The sequence below is a fragment of the Abramis brama genome, assembly GCF_963993115.1.
Source record: "Abramis brama genome assembly, chromosome: 10".
NCBI classification, from domain to species: domain Eukaryota; kingdom Metazoa; phylum Chordata; class Actinopteri; order Cypriniformes; family Leuciscidae; genus Abramis; species Abramis brama.
Window position 1 is genome coordinate 27,050,100 of NC_139972.1, and position 19,918 is coordinate 27,070,017.

The window sequence follows — 19,918 nt, forward strand, 5'->3', positions numbered from 1 at the left end:
AGTTCTATAGAAACTGTATATTGAATCAATATCTATAGAAATCTATAGGTGTACCAAATGATTCATTGATTAACTATTAAGATCAGTTGGATTAAATAATAGACAAATGTATTAAATTGAACAAGAAGAGATGCAAATCAAAAGTTTGATAGTAAGAGCTTTATGAAAGGCAGTTACTGTGAATGAAACATTTATGTAGATGAAACACTTATTTTGTGTTGTGAAAAGGATACTTTGTGATTTTGTGTATTGTGCTAACACAATTGAAAACATGATGAAATGTTTGAAAAAAGTGCACTTTTGATGATCTGTTGTGATATTAGCACTAAGAAAATGTACACCTAACTTGTGAAAATAGTACCAAACCGAATAAAAAAAAAAACTGTATTACGGTCACAGTTGCTAGGTGACAAGAACAGTCCTCCGTATATGGCAAGCCGTTTTAACATTTAATCATTTCAACCGACTAGTATCTATTTTCATGCTACTAGTACTTATTTTTTAGATACTAGTATCTATTCCATTAAGTACTAGTACTTATTCAATAGATACTAGTACTTATTCATTAGATACTAGTTCTTATTTATTAGATACTAGTACTTATTCCAATAGTGACTAGTTCTTATTTATTAGATACTAGTACTTATTCATTAGTTACTAGTACTTATTATTAGATACTAGTACTTATTCATTAGATACTAGTACCTATTAAATAGATACTAGTACTTATTCATTAGATACTAGTACTTATTTCAAGAGTGACTAGTAACTATTCTTTTGTTACTAGTAACAAATTTAAATTTTTTGCCATTGACTTCTATGGGGCTCTGTCATTCAGATATCAACTATTCAGTTCTGACTAGTATGTATTCCAATTGTGACTAGTACATATATATTAGATACTAGTAGTTATTCATTAGGTACTAGTACTTATTTTTTAGATACTAGTACCTATTACTAGATACTAGTACTTATTCAATAAATACTAGTACTAAGTCATTAAATATATACTAGTACTTATTCATTAGTACTTATTCAATAGATACTAGTACTTATTCATTAGATACTAGTATGTATTCATTAGATACTAGTACCTATTAATTAGTATTAATTAGCTACTAGTACTTATTCAATAGATACTAGTACCTATTTATTAGATACTAGTATTTATTCCAAATGTTACTAGTAAGATTTTTTATTTTACTAGTAAGATTTTTAATTGAACTCTCCAGTGGCCGTTCTGACTAGTCAAAACATAAGACTAGTAAATTAAGAATAGTTACTAGTAACAATTACAAAAGATACTAGTGTCTAATAAATAGGTACTAGTATCTAATGAATAAGTACTAGTATCTAATGAATAAGAACTAGTAGCTAATGAATAGGTACTAGTATCTAATAGGTACTAGTATCGAATGAATAAGTACTATGTAAAAAATAAGTACTAGTACCTAATAAATAACTACTAGTATCTAATATATATGTACTAGTCACAAATGCAATACATACTAGTCAGAACCGAATAGTTGATATCTGAATGACAGATCCCCATAGAAGTCAATGGCAAATTTTTTTATTTGTTACTAGTAACAAAAGAATAGTTACTTATGGCAAGCCGTTTTAGCTTAAATTGTACCCAGCGTTACTCGTCATAATTGCATTTTTACTAGTAAGAATTAAATTTGAGAGCTCTACAATTCAATTCTTACTAGTAGCAATTACAATTAGAGAGCTCTCTAATTCAATTATTACTAGTAAAAATTACAATTAAAGAGCTCTCTAATTCAATTATCTATCTATAAATTACAGAAACGTCTGTCTGTCTGTCTGTCTGTCTGTGTGTGTGTGTGTGTGTGTGTATGTCTGTTACTCGCATATCTCTCGAACCGTTAGTCCGACTGATTTCAAACTCGACAGGTGTCTCGCTACGGGCACGAGTAAGTGCAGTGCCAAGTTTGACGTTGTTTGGATGAGAAATGCTAAAGATATCGTTAAAAATATCAGTAAAAGAAGCACTTAGAAGGTTGTGGTTTAAAAATAAACATTCTGACATTAGAGGGTTGTATCATTCAAAGAAGCTCCAAGAAGGTTGTGGTTTAAAAATAAACATTCTGATATAAACACGTTGAAAACCATATTTATATATTAAAAACATATTATTGTAAACTGAATCTGTAAGTCAGCTATGCTGTTTACTTCTGAATATTATATTTCATTCTGGTGCGCTTAACGTTATCGCTGCTGTGTAATAGTAGCCTATGTTATTCACCAACTAAACAAGTTATCCTATTCAATGCATTCACAGTCTCTTTCACGGGCATCATTTGTAGTAGCCTATTCACAAAATGTTTGCTCAAGCGTTTTCTCGGAGAGTTCACTGTGTGCTTTCTACCATGCACAAATAAAAATGTCACTGAACTTTTGCTGTGTAATTGTAACAATGTGCACTCAAACACCAAACCAACAATGACTAAAAACACACTTAAAAACTGATTTTGCACGGGCATTTTGCGTGTCTGTCTGTATGTCTGTCTGTGTGTCTGTCTGTGTGTCTGTTAACCACATATCTCTCGAACCATTAGTTTGAACCATTAGCTACGGGCACGAGTAAGTGCAGTGCCAAGTTTGACGTTGTTTGGATGAGAAATGCTAAAGATATCGTTAAATATATCATTTTTAAAAGGTTGTGGTTTAAAAATAAACATTCTGACATAAACACTCAGTCAGCTACACTGTTTACTTCTGAATATTATAGTTTGGTTCCAGAACGTGATAAATCCATCTACCTATAAATTACAGAAACGTCTGTCTGTCTGTCTGTCTGTCTGTATGTCTGTCTGTCTGTCTGTGTGTGTGTCTGTTAACCACATATCTCTCATTAGTCCGATGGATTTCAAATTCGACAGGTGTCTCGCCACGGCAACGAGTAAGTGCAGTGCCAAGTTTGACGTTGTTTGGATGAGAAATGCTAAAGATATCGTTAAATATATCATTTTTAAAAGGTTGTGGTTTAAAAATAAACATTCTGACATTAGAGGGTTGTGTCGGTCAAAGAAGCCCCAAGAAGGTTGTGGTTTAAAAATAAACATTCTGATATAAACACTCAGTCAGCTACACTGTTTACTTCTGAATATTATAGTTTGGTTCCAGAACGTGATAAATCCATTTTGATTAATTTGCGTAAAAATGTGTTTTCTTTACCAAGAAAGTGGCAAGATGAAAACCACTATTTTCTGTTTCAAACTTTCACATAGCATCTTTAGGTTATAATAACATAAAAAATTCAAATCCAGATTTGGATTTTCAAAGATCTATTATAAAAACGGATTATTTCCCCCAAAAAATGCAATAAATTCATGACACTTTTTTTTTCAAAATGCTATCATATTGAAACTGTTGAAATCAGCCATCACTAAGAAATATCTCCTGAACTTTTTTGACGGCGATCAGCTCACAAAAACTGATTTTGCACGGGCACTTTGCACTGCTCCCAGAATCGACGCGCTTATTCATTTGTGGATGTAAACTGAATCTGTAAGTCAGCTATGCTGTTTACTTCTGAATATTAGATTTCATTCTGGTGCGCTTAACGTTATCGCTACTGTGTAATAGTAGCCTATGCTATTCACCAACTAAACATATCCTATTCAATGCGTTCACAGTCTCTTTCACGGGCATCATTTAAGCATAGCATTTTCTCGGAGTTCACTTTGTGCTTTCTACCATGCACAAATAAAAATGTCACTGAACTTTTGCTGTGTAATTGTAACAATGAGCACTCAAACACACCAAACCAACAATTACTAAAAACACACTCAAAAACTGATTTTGCATGGGCATTTTGCACTAGTTACTAGTAATAATTACAATTACAGAGCTCTCTAATTCAGTTCTTACTAGTAACAATTGGAGCCTGGCTCCTTCAATTTGCATTCCAGCTGATTGCAAGGATTGTTCGGTACCTCAACGATGGAAGGACTCATGCAGACTATCCTGGCTATTGAGGGAAATTCTTTGCAGCTTTGCTCATGCAGGAACAAGATATCATGCAAAGACACACACCAGGTCTGCTCTGCATGTCTTGGGCTGAAACATGCCCAATTGGCGATCAAGAATCCTGGTTCCTGTGAGCACAGTGTGGTGCCTCGCCATGAAGAGCCTTCATCGCAGGCTATCACACCAAGCTAGCCTGTCAGGTCAGGATCCCCTCATGTCACCTAGCCCCGCTCCAGCTGTCACTCCACAGGTATCCATACATATTGAGTTGCCCACCACAGCAACTGTATCCTGGGGTGAACTGCTTGATGCATGCGTCCCTCTGCCCAGTTTGCTCAGCATGGTCGAAAAAGAGGACACGCTTGATTTCGAGGAAGATGGGCCATTGGACTTTCTTCTCTCTGAAGAAGCGGAAGATTTCGAGGACTCCCCTTTCCTTCCCCCTGAACACCCGACACAACTCCTCGCTGTGAGATCGATCCATGGAGGAGGCGGGCAGGGGACTATTCTCTCCGCTTCTCAATGTTAATCTGCAAGATGTGTGCAAACACTGCAGATAAATAAAATATTCTGTGTCCGACTGTGGTAGAAGAGACTCCTGGAGGAGGTTGCGGTTACCTGGAAGGACAAAGCTTTCACCAGTAAGCTGCCTGTGCAGGGTGGATCCGCTCTAGATGTAGAGGAGGTGGAGAAATTCTCTGCATGCCCCGTATGGAGCCATTAGATGCCATGCACTAGCACCTAAAGCGAACGGCGGCTGCAAATCTGACAATGCCATCTAAAGCGGACTAATTCCAGTCGAGCATGATGGTAAGCACTTATAAAGCAGTCACTCTCTCAGTCAGGGCTCTGAGTGCAACCTCCATGCTGAACACACACCAAGCAATGCTTCAGGATGAAGCGTCTACCATGTCAATAGCCTATTATCATTTTTAAACATAAATATAAAATTTAATTAATGGCTACAACACATAGTACAGAACAGAGAAGTTTCATGTCAGAGCTGGATTTGAGCGAACGTCGTTTTGGTGAGTGTTAGCGGTTCATGAGTGGAGCGTTCGCTTGAGACATGACCGATTGAGTGGAGCGCACTGGCATACTCTGCCGCCCAACCCCCCAGCTTTCGCATTCCTAGATGGCAGAGACCGAACGTGAATGCAGCAGGTCAGAGCGGAATACCAGAGCAGAAAACTGCCTGGCCTAGGAAGAACTATCCGCTTGCAAGAGCTCAGACGGTCCAGCCAGCTCCTCATCCTCAGGAGGCGAGAAGGGAGAAGGCGGCAGTTTTATGGGGTCTTCCCCAAGGAGAGGAGCCCACAAGTTTTCACTGTACTCCCAGGAAATGTTGCAAAACATAATGCCCCCAAAATTTTGCAAAACATATTAACAGAACACCCTCAGAGAGTTTGACTCTGTCCAAGCACTAAGTGCCCACTCCTGTGAAATACAGACCACAAACTTGTTCACGACTCATCCACACGATGGCAACAGAACGCTGCAAATAAATAATTGGCACACAGTGCCGCTGTATAATGGTTCATAACTCATCCATCCCTGGATGTGGTGTTTGTGGTTGGCAGGAGACTTCGAGGTATGTGGCAATACAGGAGTTAGGATAGTGAGAAACTATAGTTGTTATTCGATCTATGTCATCAATGTTCGCGGCGGCCATGTTGTTGACATAGAAACCACAGCAACTGTCAGTCTGTCAATTAGTCTGACAAGCGAGGCAGCATCGGTATTATCCATGGTATTATCGTATTATGTTTTTTTTTAAAACAGCGCAATGGTGTGTTGTGTAATACACGGCTGTTCTAACAACAGCAATAAGAACCCCGGAGTTAGTTTTTATGCGATACCGACTGTCAGAAAACGTGAAGGGAAGGAGACAGAGGAGTTGAGCCAGCGCAGGAGAGACTTGTGGCTAGCTAGGATAAATAGGCTAAACTTTCAGCCAACTCCCCACAGCAAAGTCTGTTCCCATCATTTTACCACAGGTAACGTTAGGGATATATGCCTCACAGCAAAGTCTGTTCCCATAATTTTATCACATATGGTTAGCTGTAAGCAGTGGCTGAAACTAAAAAAGTAAGAAGGTTGCCGACTTTGCCAGAGATGAAGTAGTTATATGACTCAAGTGACTTGAAGGCCTTCAGCTCCTGCGAAGTGTATGTGGATACTGTATGAACGAGATAGTTATAAATATCCGGATAAGTTACGGCTGGCAATAAGGACGGATCTTTACTTAAGGCTATTGGGTCTATTTGACATGGGTCCACACCAATCAAGTAAGTAAGTAACATTTATTTGTATAGCACCTTTCACAGACAGAAGGGTCACAAAGTGCTGCACAGTAATGAAAATAAACAATAAAATAAAATAAAAACAGCACAAGTACAAACCTAGTACAACTCCATAACTGTACTACCATCAGATTCATAAAAATCCACTAATAAACACGTCAAATTGTTAATTAAAAGCTTGTCCAAAAAGATGAGTCTTTAAGTGTTTTTTAAAAGATTCTACAGAACTCATAGTTCTCAGAGCTAAAGGGAGCGAGTTCCAGAGCTTTGGAGCCACAACACAAAAAGCACGGTCACCTCTTGTCTTAAGGCGTGTTCTGGGAACAGTTAAAAGATCTTGGCCTGAAGACCTCAGAGACCTACACGGAGTATGCATATGTAATAGATCCTGAACGTAGGAGGGTGCTTGACCATGCAAGGCTCTAAAAGTAATGACCAAAATTTTAAAATGTACTCTAAAACCAACAGGAAGCCAATGAAGGGCCTTCAGCACAGGAGTAATGTGTGACCTCCTGCTGGTCCTAGTCAAAAGCCTAGCAGCTGCATTTTGTACAACTTGCAGTCGATCTAAAGAAAATTTATTCAAACAAGTGTACAGCACATTGCAATAGTCCAATCGTGTAGAAATAAAGGCATGAACAAGCATCTCCATCTCTTTTTTGGAAACCATAGATCTAATCTTAGCAATGTTTCTAAGATGGAAAAAACAGGTGCGAACCACAGACTTAACATGACTGTTAAAACACATTGATCTATCAAAAATGACACCCAGATTTCTTATGTCACTGCGGTCAGAGGATGATAGACCCCCGAGGGCCTGACTAATCTTAGGGGTAATGTTGTCTGGGGCAAAAATCATCACCTCTGTTTTATCCGTATTAAGTTGCAGAAAGTTCTCAGCCATCCATTTATTAACGGAGACTAAACAATTCAGCAGAAGGGACAGTTTGTCTAGTCTGTCCGTCCAATCAAGCGTATCTTCTCTTGATACTGACGAGATGAAGCCATTAGGCTACTGCTTCCCTCAACTCAAATCTGCGTGCGGCTAGGGGCAGGACAGATGTCATGTCAACAATATGGCCGTGGTTAGCTACTTCCGGTGTTTGCGAATAAGGCCTATAGTGAGAAACTGAAACGAGTATGTTGCTTAATATATGCGTATGCACTTAATGTTATCAGAGAACCGGGGTTACACAAGTAACCTATTGTTCTCTCACACTCGCTCGATTTCCAGGATATTGTTTATAATTTGTGGGTCTATATGCGGGAGACTCAAGGAACTTCCAGGAGAGGTGGGATGTCTGGTAACAGGTATAATTACTCGTCGATTCCATAAATCAATACTTTACCTACGCTTGCAATATTATCTAGCTAGCTATACAGTCCTTTCTTGATTCATCCTTCCCATTGTGAAGACTCGCATACAACTTGCACCTAGTCCATGTTTCACATCCATTTCTCATGATTTGTCTGTGGCCTTGTAGCACGAAGAAGAATGTGGAAATCTGATAGTGTTTAGTCTGAATCAAAGACAATGATCAGAGTGGAGACAACTTATCTACTTATCAAAATTAAACTCAGTGCAAAGACTCATAATCAATCTCTTTACATTTTTTAAGACATGCAAGGATCATTTCAGTAGACCTACAGAAGAATAACAAAAGCTTATTTCTTTAAAAACTGGATATCTAAGAATAACGATGTGATTAATGTTGTAGTGTTTGCATTTGCAGTTGTAGTTTTTGCATTTTAAATTTTGGGTCATCCTCCATAGCAGACAACAGCTGCCTTGTTGAATCTCCTAGATTGTTCATGTACAGATCCAGCTCTCTCAGGTGTGAGGGGTTCGATCTTAGAGCTGATGCTAGAACAGCACAAGCTTCATCTGTGAGACCGCAATATTCCAAACTGCAAAGACAAAAAAAACCAAAAAAACATTTTATATATATATATATATATATATATTAGAAAAGAAGCCTCATAATTGATTGTAGTTAATAAGGCGCCCTATCAGAGAAGGTGCAGACCAAAAAAAATGGGTAACACTTTATTTTGATGGTCCTTTTTGAATATTCTGTTGAGGATTCTGTTAAAATTCTATAAGTAACTTTGCAAGTACTGTACTTGCCAACTAAAGTCTAATATCTAATGAGAGTTAGTAGACATGTAGGTGCAAGGTTACTTATAGTCAACAGAATGTGTTGAAGGGACCATCAAAACAGAGTGAGACCACATAATGTTCTTACCGCAGTATCTCAAGTTTACAGTCTGGCTTTTCCATAGCGGTACAGAGCATTTTCACCCCTAAGGTTCTCGGTTTATTTTGAGACAGATCCAGCTCTCTCAGGTGTGATGGGTTTGATTTCAATGTTGAAGCCAGAGCAGCACAACCTTCCTCTGCAATGTTGCAATCTCTCAGTCTGTAAAAAAAAAAGAAAAAAAAAAAAAGAAGAAAATTATATAATTGTACAGTGGGGTCCAATGTCTAGGATGACATTGAAAATATAGATTGTTTTTTTATTTAAACCTGGAAATAAATGTTTAATATTCTAAAAGAATTCAAAGTAACAAATAAGAACATTTGTGAAAATTGTACAAAAGGTCACATTTCCCATGAATTGTCCTCAGTTGTAATTTAAATACATGCAACTGAATATATTGAATATAGAAGCAATACTGCAGAAAGGAAAAGAATGTGAAAGATACCAGTATCTATTCTGAAAACTCAGAATATATTCTGACTTTTTGTTAATATGATGACTCATATTGAAATCATTATTTTAATTTTGCTTACCGCAGAACTTCTAATTTACAGTTTGGATTTTCCAATGCAACAAAAAGTTGCTGCACACCGGAGTCACCCAGTTTATTCCAACCAAGATCCAGCTTTCTCAGGCTTAAAGGATTTGATTTCAAAGCTTTGGCCAGAGCAGCACAGCCCTCACTGGTGACGTCACAATTCGTTAACCTGCTGAGAGAATGACACACTCATATCTGTCCCTAGTTTTGGCACACAAAACTTATTTGACAAAAGTGGTGAGTGCTGATCTTGCCTGAGTATCTCAAGATTACAGTCAGAATGTCCCAGTTCAACAGAGAGCCTCTCTACACCAAGGTTTCTGAGTTTGTTACCAGACAAATCCAGATCTCTCAGATGTGAGGGGTTTGATCTTAGAGCTGAGGCCAGAGCTGAACAACCTTCATCTGTGATACCACAGTCTCCCAACCTGCAGAAAAAACCCCCCAAAAACAAATAACAGAATAAAACAAAACAATGTTATAGACTCTTTATTGACTTTGACATTTATTACTCTCTGTGACATAACCTTACCTCAGTATCTCCAGTTTACAGTGAGAATTCTTTAGTCCATCAGCGAGGACCTTCATTCCTAAATCTTTCAATTTATTCCTGGACAGATTCAGCTCTCTCAGGTGTGAGGGGTTTGATTTAAGAACCAAAGCCAGAGCAGCACAACCTTCATCTGTAACACCACAAAGTCTCATCCTACAGAGAAAATGGCAGCAAAAATATGTTAAAGGACACACAATTCCAAAAATAAATAAATAAACAAGTAAATAAATAATAATAATTATAATATAGTATGCTATTCCTTGTAGTTGGTAATGTCAAAATGTATGTTTTAGTGAGGATAATTCGAGAAGTTATCTCACCACAGTTTCTCTAGTTTACAGTGAGGATTCTGCAATTCAGCAGAAAGAATCTTCAATCCAGTGTTACTGAGTTTATTTCTGGACAGATCCAGCTCTTTCAAATGTGAGGGGTTTAATCTCAGAGCCAAAGCCAGAAAAGAGCAACCTTTATCAGAAACACCACAAAACTCCAGTCTGCATAAAAAAGAAGTTTAAGAATTTACCTCCTGGTTTCACAGACAAGGCTTAAGCCTATAGTCCCAGACTAAAATGCATGTTTGAACAGTTTTAGCTGAAAGCAATTTGCACTGTATATCTTAAAATATATCAGTGCCATTGTTTTATCTCAAGATGCACACCAGTAATGTTTTTTTTTTCTTTTTCTAGGGCATGTTTATAAAAGCTACTTAAAAGTCCTAATTGAACTAAGGACTAATCCTGGCTTAGTCTAAACCCTGTCTGTAAAACCAGGCTAACATGTACTAATTCAATATTTCATTTTATTTACTATAAACAGCTGAATAAACCAAATGTAAGAAAAGAAAAAACAGAAAAAAACAGAAAAAAAAGATGAACTTACCTGAGCCTCTCCAACTGACAATGAGGATTTTCCAGTCCAGCACAGAGTAGCTTCAGTCCTGAATCATTCACATTACTCCTAGTCAGGTTTAACTCTTTCAGACAGCAAGTCTTTGAGCTGAGAATAGAACCTAAGGTTGTATAGCTTTTCCTTGTGAAGGTATGCTCACAAAGTCTGCAAGAAAAAATGTTTTGTTCTGTTTTTTTTTTTTTTTTTTTTAATAGTAATTTTAGCATGTGCATGTGCAGTGTTGGGTAAACTACCTCTGGAATTACATGAATCTTTTAGATTACACTGTGTTAATGAAAATAATCGAAATACTTCTAAATTCATTGAAATAACTCAATGCAAGAATAATCTTATGCCATATTTAACACAAAACAAAAATACAATTCCATTATATATATATATATATATATATATATATATATATATATATATATATATATATATACAGTATATATACTCTCTCTCTCTCTCTCTATATATATATATATATATATATATTAACTTAATTACTTCCAGTATGACTTACATTGCAGTTCTGGATGCTTCAAGCACCGACTGTAGCCTTTGAAGTCTTTCATCTGGCAAGACATGTGTCAAAACATATTCATTTAAATCAAACACATCTAGTTTTTGCTCTGAGGTCAGCAATACAAAGATCATTGCTGACCACTGCGAGGCTGTCAGTGTGGTATTTATTCTTGCCCCTGATTTTAGATAATGCTGGATTTCCTCCACAAGGGAATTATCATTCAGTTCGTTCAGGCAGTGGAACAGATTGATCGATTTCTCTGGAGAAGGATTCTCTTTGATCTTCCCCTTTATGAACCAAACTAATTGCTCTTCGTTGGCAGAGCTGTTTTCTGTCTGTGTCAGTAGCTCTCCTAAGAGAGTCTGATTGGACTCCAGTGAGAAGCCCAGAAGGAAGCGAAGGAAAAGGTCCAGATGTCCACTGGTACTCTGCAAAGCTTTCTTCACAGCACTCTGATAGAGGTCAAATATTGAACCTTGTGCAGCACAAGGCAGAACTTTGAGTAGAAGACTTGGTTGGTCTAATTCATTTGTGTTTTGATTCACAAAGGAGAGGTACACATATAAAGCTGCTAGGTGTTCCTGAACACTCAGATGAACAAAGCAGTAGACTTTCCCCTGAAACAGCCCTGATTCTTCTCTGAAGATCTGAGTACACAATCCTGAGTACACAGCAGCTTCTTGCACGTCAATGCCAAATTCTCTAAGATCTTCCTCATAGAAGATCAGATTATTTTTCTCCAGCTGCTGAAAAGCTAGTTTACCCAGTTTGAGAACCATGACCTTGGCTTTCAATTTCTTCTCATAGTCCTTCTCATGTTTGATGTTGGTCTGAAGGATCAGGAAGTGTGTGTACATTTGAGTGAGAGTCTTGGGGATCTCTCCACTCTCTGCTCCACTCAGCATCTTCTCTAGAACAGTGGCTAAGATCCAGCAGAACACTGGGATGTGGCACATGATGTAGAAGCTCCTCGATGACTTCAGGTGTGAGATGATTTTATTGGCCAGACTCTGATCAGTGATTCTCTTCCTGAAGTATTCCTCCTTCTGTGGGTCATTGAAGCCTCGTACCTCTGTCACTCGGTCAACACACTCAGAGGGGATGAGATCAGATGCTGCTGGTCTGGAGGTGATCCAGATGAGAGCAGAGGGAAGCAGATTCCCCAAAATGAGGTTCGTCAGCAGCACGTCCACTGAAGCTGATTCAGTCACATCACACAACCTCACGTTGTTCTGAAAATCCAGAGACAGACGGCACTCATCCAAACCATCAAAGATGAACATGATTTTACCTTCATGTGGAGAGATTTCCAGTTGTTCTTTGACCATGAAAAAATTTAGTAGATCTTTAAGACTGAATGTTTGGTCCTTCAGCAAATTGAGCTCTCTGAAAGGAAGTGGAAATATGAGGAAGATGTCCTGATTCGCTTTCCCTTCAGCCCAGTCCAGAATGAACTTCTGCACAGAAACTGTTTTTCCAATGCCAGCGACTCCTTCAGTCAACACAATTCTGATGTGCTGGTTTTGTCCAGGTAAGGGTTTGAAGATTTCATTGCAGTTGATTGGGGTTTCCTCCATTGTGGCTTTCCTGGAAGCTTTTTCAATCCATCTGATCTCATGTTTATTATTTATCTTTCCACCTCCACCTTCCGTGATGTAGAGCTCAGTGTAAATCTCATTGAGAGGTATGGGAGCACTGTTTTTTGATATCCCTTCATGCAAACACTGAAACCTGCTCCTCAGATTTAATTTGAATGCATCTCGAACTTCAAGGAGTGAGGCATTACTGAAAAAAACAAAACAGAACCTGTTATTCTTTAAATATATTTAAACCATTACTCACAGAGCAGACCTTTTACTTCTTTTATTATGTATTAAATTACTTAATAAGGAGATTTCTAATACTTGTAAATTGATACTTTTAAAACGTAAAATGTAAACTAAAGTCAAATAAACAGATTAAAAGGGACTAGATAAAATAAATAGCAAGCTATAATTGAAAACATGTCTGTGACCATCATCTTTTTTGAGAATCCTTTTTCTTTTTTTTTTGCTGCCATGGTAGAACTAAAGACTGAAAAGATATATAAAGGAAGGTTGAATCTAACTGATCTTTTACCTGGATTCTTTTAAAGCCAATGGTTCATTCATTGAATGATCACTCCTCATGGACTCATGGCTTGGACATGGAGAAGATCTCCCCATCTGCACTGAGCTTCAGAGAAACACAGACATTACAACATTTAATCAGTAGAGCTTCCCATCATTCAGATTCAAGTGCGGCACAATTAAGTAGGTGCACTTGTGAGAATGCAATAATATATAAATATTAATAAAAATATATATAAAGGACGGTGTAATCTAGCTGATCTTTTACCTGGATTCTTTAAAATCCAATGGTTTATTCATTGAATGATCACTCCTCATGGACTCATGGCTGGGACATGGAGAAGATCTCCCCATCTGCACTGAGCTTCAGAGAAACAGAGAAGTTACAATTTAATAGTCCCAACTGTGAAACAGTCACAAGCGTGAGACAAACAATTCTAATTTTTTGGTTTCTTTTAAAAACAATATCTCTTTTTAGAATCTTGTTGTTTTACATGACGTTAAATAAAACTAAAAACTGAAAAGTGATAGAGAAGGAAGCTTAAAGTCCCACTCCGATCATATTTTGAGCTATTTTTAAACATTCTCAGTGGTCTTTAAATGATGATTATGCCGTTTTTAGCCAAAATCACAAAACCTGTGCCGTTTTCTGGGACTTTGCTTCAGCAGAGCGGCAGTAGCTCATTAGCAATTCGCCTCTGCGTTGTGGGGGGAGCCGTTGGCACGGAGACGACCCTCCCCCTCGTTCACACCGCCGCCGACTTGAGCTTCCGAGAAAACGGAGAAGCTGATCATCGCCGTTGCTGGGTTTCCAATCATTATCGGATTAATTGCAGTTTAACCATCAGAGTGAAAGTTTATCATTTGCATGTGTTTTTAAGTCCTGCCAGTTTAACAGGGCGCGCTTGACAGGGCATATAAGAACGCAGAGAGATAGCAGAGAGAGAGAGAGCCTCGGCCGCGCGCGCACTCACTATTAATAATAATAAATAATAATGTGACCAAAACGGTTATACAAATGCTGTCATTATAAAAGGTTTCTAGTGTCAATGTATTGCTTGTTTATTTTGTTTACTTTTCATGGTGTGACACTTCTCTTCTCCCATGATCGAACATAGAATGCTGCTACGTCAGAGCGGCCAAAGCGTCAACAAGCTTCCTCGTACTTTTTGACAAGCGTCCTTGACAGGGCGGCCAGAGCTTCTTTGCCGCTCAAGTCGGCGGCGGTGTGAACGTACAGTTAGCATTGCAACCCGCTACCGCACATAGGTGTTGATCCGCCATCGTCTTCTCTACTCCTCAGAACCTGAGCCGCGCGGGCGGGGACGGAGGGGAGTATGAGCTTGTGGTACCGCCCAGTGGAGTTACTACGTCACAACTCCAGTCTATTTTAGCTGGCATTTTAGCGTCTGCTACTGATTCACAGCCATTTGAATGCAGAAATACTCAGAAATACAACTTTGAACTTATTTTTCTCAAGATATGTCCTCTAACATCAGAAAAATGCCACAAGAACATGTTAACACCTAGAAAAACATGATTTTCATCGGAGTGGGTCTTTAATTTGTATTAATATAAATATTTTACCTGGACTCTTTTAAAGCCAATGGTTCATTCATTGACAGATCACTCCTCATGGACTCATGGCTTGGACATGGAGAAGATCTCCCCATCTGCTCTGAGCTTCAGAGAAACAGAGACATTACAACATTAAGTCAGTGCAGCTTCCCATCATTCAGATTCAAGTGCGGCACAATTAAGGTGCAATTGTGAGAGTGCAAATGTGCAGTTGTGTGTGTTTAAGAGGTCTTTCATTCCAAACACCATTACAATTCTCAACTCCACAAGTGACTGACAAACCAAATGAAAGTGGCATGAATTGTATTTGTTTTTATTTTTTCTTAACATTGTCTGTTTAGCTATTTTATGTGCTGGTGAGCCAAAGACAAATTTCCACCTTGGTGGACAATAAAGACATACAATACAATACAATACAATACAAAGAGTCAATATTAATAAAATAAATGTGCAATTGTGAGATATAAAGTAATGATAATTTAAAAACTAAAAAGTGCAGAAAGGAGGTTTTATCAAAGTGTGGAACTTTGTTTAACAGCCTCAAGCTTTGATGAATATGCCTCTCTCAGTGCAATAAACAGATGTGATTCTGTTGTAATAGTTTAAGTGTAAAACAGCATGCACTTTGTGTGATTCGTAGATAGAGGGAAAGTTGCACTAAATAAAGTATCAAACATTCTCAAACAGAAAGACTATCACTTAAATTCTTAATTGTCATTTATTCCTATAAACACTGAATGTTGACAGCTCTCAAAGAAATGTCTTCACCTAAAACACAGTCCAACGTACAACATGTGAAACAGTGTCGTCTGCAATCTGAACAAGATGACTAAATCTAGTGGAGTAATAAAACCATCATTTGGAAACTTTTGTGTATTTATTATAAACGGCTCTTTTCTTAGTGATTTGGTCTTTTGAATCTTGCATGGATTGTAAGGACACGTGTCATTCCTGTATAAAGATTATGTTTTTAACGTTAGTCCATAGGGTGTGGAACTATGCATCACTATGGTGTGGCAAAATATGCTGCCGTGTAAAAGATTTAAGCACAACTATTTACACACATACTAAGTAGGAGAATATCTAACTGTATATTGTAGATTGTGAACATTCCATTATCTGTTTATTTGGGGTCAGAGAACATCCTTAGCTCATATATCTCTTTAATTTTGTGCTGGATGTTGAAGTGTTAGTTAAAAGAAAAAGGTATTAGTTAATAACAAACAAACAAAAACTTTAAATCAACATGAAGCCATAATATTAATAAATAAAATATGGTATAATTACAGTTTGAAAATGACTTCCATAATATTTTATTTTGGTAAAGCTATGCCTGGATCACCCAACACAAAGTTGTGCGTTGTGAGTGAGACATCGCAAAGATTACACCAATATTAGATTTCTCGAACATTGCGTGGTTGCACTACGCCTGAAACTTAGTAATCAACATGCATTTATGTAGGACTGTCAAAAAATCATCTGTTATCATGGTTTAGTTGTATTTTAAAACACTGTTTTTTCTTAAAAATGTTGTGTCAGACGTATTTGGTAGCATGATTATCTTGTTTAATCGTGTATCAAGTCCATATTTATCAGGTTAATATTTGTAGAAATAAGCAAAATACATTTATAAAACAAAAAGAACAAGTTAATGGCCTTGTGTCAGAACACAACAGGTATGAAGATATGTTTGGTTTTTAACTTTTTATTCTAACTTTAAAGCTAGATTATCCTTTGAAAAGTGTAATACAGTATTTGATTTTTACACATGCAGTGTTTTCGCCAACTGGCCTAAACTGTTGACCCCTGAAGTTATGACTTCTGAAGGCCTCTCATGTGTAGATTCACTCGGTTGAAAAATGGTATTTTGTAATTTAAACATCTGAAATTAAAGGTACAGTAGTTTTTAAAAAAATGTATTTTATTAGCTAAAATCATTGTCTGTATTCATAAAATATGTCCTCATTGGTGTAAAATGACCTCTGCCAATGATCTGACTTCTGATTTTTTTTTTAAAATCTTTATTTACATGGGGCGGGTAAGTCCAAGGAGGCTTCCATGTCGTTCCGCCATCTTGAAACACTATAATACCAGAGAGGTACAAAAACCACTAGCCTACCTCAACACGTTTCATCATCAACGCGTGTTCGTTCAGAGTCCACAGGAGAAGGAATCCTCGTCGCCAAAAAGCAAAAATTTTATTTAAAAGGAAACGTGACCGGCGAATTCAAAACGAGGGTAAATATCGGGATAGCTTTTCCCAGGTGGAAAGAGCTAATGAAGGAGAAAGACTTTGAAAGGGACACTGAAGTTGCCTGCTTTCTTCTCAACAGGTAAGTCAAAGTTACGGTCTAAATTACAAGCTTTTTTTCATTACTTGGTTGTGTAAATCATTATATAGGCAGCATAACAGTAGAACATGTATAGTTAAACTCAATGATGTGCTATTGGAAGACATGTTGTCATAGCTTCTTGGCACATAACGGCTACCGCAGTTTCAATACGCATTTGAAAAAGCGAATAGAATTTCACCGCTAGATGGGAGAAATTCCTACACAGCGTACCTTTAAGGACTAACAAAAAAAGCCTCCAAAATCGAGGAAGTCAAAGGGCATGCTTCCTGCTATAGTATCATCAGCTCTCCCCAAAGTCTGTTCATGCGGCCACCAGACAGACAGCCTGTCGCATCAACAAATGCTAACATTTTAAACTTCTACATACATTTTGAGTAGATCCGATAGTATTTTCTCAGAAAAGGGTTTCACCCTGTGTGTGTTTCCACACTGATTAAGGATAGTTCGGGAGATACAAGTAAAAATGATCTTATAAGTGCAATAGATCATAGCTACCGTAGAAAAAGTAAGATCATGCTTTGAATTAAGACGAGTAAAATTAAGTATTCGCTCAAGACCAACTTTACTTATGCCGCGTCATGGACCACAGAGGCACTGAAAGTCTCTGAAATTGTGTGGTGATTTTCCAAATGATACAACTTAGTCTAAATAAGAGCAATGTGGAGTCCTCGGGTTTCTTAAAAACAACACAACAACAAAACATTGTGACAAACTTTGACAACATGTTGTATGGACAAAAATACTGTTTCAAATATTTTTGTATAAATAAGATCTAAGACGCCTAAGCATACTTTTTGCTTTTATTTTTATTTTATATTTTTTTTAAATCTAAAGTTTTTGAACAGACGCTGTTTAGTAAAAATAATACCTTACGTTAAATTTAAGCAAAATCATTTACATATCTTTTTAGAATCTTGTTGTTTTACATGATGTTACATAAAACTAAAAACTGAAAAGTGGTAGAGAATGAAGCTTAATTTTTATTAACAGTACTATAAATATAGTACTATAAATATTTTACCTGGATTCTTTTAAATCCAATGGTTTATTCATTGAATGATCACTCCTCATGGACTCATGGCTGGGACATGGAGAAGATCTCCCCATCTGCACTGAGCTTCAGAGAAACAGAGACATTACAACATTAATTCAGTAAAGCTTCCTGTCATTCAGATTTAAGTGCAGCACAATTAAGTAGGTGTAATACTAATAGTCAATACTAATAAAATAAATATGCAATTGTAAGATATAAAATAACATATAATTTAAAAAATAAAGGGTGAAGGAAGGAAGCTTTAATTTTATTGCATATATCTAAATCATGATCATTTACCTGGGTTCAAGCACAGTCTTTTTAGCCTCGAGTTGATCCATTAGGCTAAATGATTACTTCTAATGACCAGGTCTCGTTAAATCTGATCTCCCCTGCTGGATTGTGCTTCAGTGAAATAGAAATGGTGGTAACATAATATTAAGTTACCGGAATTAAGACTTTTTTAATCTTACAAAGTAAGAAACAAATTTCACAGCCTAATGATATTTAGTTTAATAGTGTATTTAGTTGCCAGCCTGTGTATAATAAGCCAAGATTTTATGTTTTTGCCAGCAAATAAAGAAACAGTAACAAACAAGATTTTTTATTAATTTGTTGTTGTTGTTATAAATAAAAACACATACTAGTTGGCCTCAGTATTAGTGGAGCATTCGGTCACAACATTTTCAGAACTCATTCCAGCTATAATGACTCTGAAAATAAACCAAACAATAATCATAGTAACAAGTGGCTATAAAAATGCAATGAAAAATACTGGACTGTAGTCACGTTTTGTAAACATTCCTATTGTTTTTTGCTTTAACCAATCTAGTCATCTCTCAAAACAACAGTTGTTTTTGTCACAGTAAAAGACAAACATGTAACCAAACTACTTGTGTATACGTCATAGTATTTACCTAATTCTTTCAGACAGGTCAACTGACAATGAGACTGCTTTCAAATTCCAAATTCACATCTGAAAGTAAAATAAAAAACAGCCAAAAATGACTTAATCAATGTCTCATTTCAGTAGGCTTAACAATATTCAATTCATACTTATATTAGTCTGGCTGAAATCATTTTGCTTTTGTAGTTTTTTGAGGAAATAACAGATACAAAGTATATTCAAAATATATAGATAAAAATATATTAATAAATATTCAACAGATAAAAAGATGAACATTGTTTCATATCAAGCTAATAATAATTATAATAATAATAAAAAACATCTTGTAAGAGGAATTTAACAACATTATACAATTCATGAGTTTGTTTATACTCACTTTGGCATTCTGTTTTTAAGAGCGTCACCTTTAGAAACAGCAGAACTTCAGTCGTTATTGTATCTTATTGAATCTTTCAATCTTTATATTCTCCAGCCCAGATGGCAACTTGACCAAATCCGTGAAGATGTTTTCAAGCAATTTCTAACTTTCATTTCTGTTCACTGCACAGAACTGTCTGACAGCTCTCAGAGCACCGCCCACCCTCATCCCCAAGAGCTATGCAGGTAAACAACTGGGAGAAGTACGAACAGGACAGACCGGTTTCAGGTAGAAACATTTTCATGAAAACCTGGGGCCATATTCACAAAAAAATCTTAAGGCTAAAAGTATCCTAACTTGTCGACTTAGAACTAGTGGTAAAATAAAATGTTTTGTGAATATGGCCCCTGGAGTGGTTTCACTGGTCACGGATCGCTTTGAGCGCAAGTGGGAAACTAGGCTATTTGTGGCTCCGCTCCACTCATTCAGTTAATTCCAGGCCAGCTTTTGTT

The 19,918-nt window shown here is 36.9% G+C and overlaps 1 protein-coding gene across 1 annotated transcript; it reads right to left on the bottom strand.

The window, feature by feature from the left end:
- Positions 1-6,282: 6,282 nt before the first annotated feature.
- LOC311090965 (protein NLRC3-like) lies at positions 6,283-19,604 on the bottom strand. Its single transcript, XM_084126640.1, has 16 exons — positions 19,425-19,604; positions 19,059-19,117; positions 18,786-18,854; positions 18,442-18,546; positions 18,130-18,225; positions 14,764-14,859; positions 13,445-13,540; positions 13,187-13,282; positions 11,066-12,853; positions 10,531-10,704; positions 9,972-10,145; positions 9,631-9,804; positions 9,353-9,526; positions 9,094-9,267; positions 8,546-8,719; positions 6,283-8,207 (listed from the first exon to the last, which is right to left on the bottom strand). The coding sequence occupies exons 4-16, from the start codon at positions 18,480-18,482 to the stop codon at positions 8,006-8,008; spliced, it is 3,459 nt and encodes a 1,152-aa protein (XP_083982766.1). The 5' UTR covers positions 18,483-18,546; positions 18,786-18,854; positions 19,059-19,117; positions 19,425-19,604; the 3' UTR covers positions 6,283-8,005.
- Between the last annotated feature and the right edge of the window lie 314 nt (positions 19,605-19,918).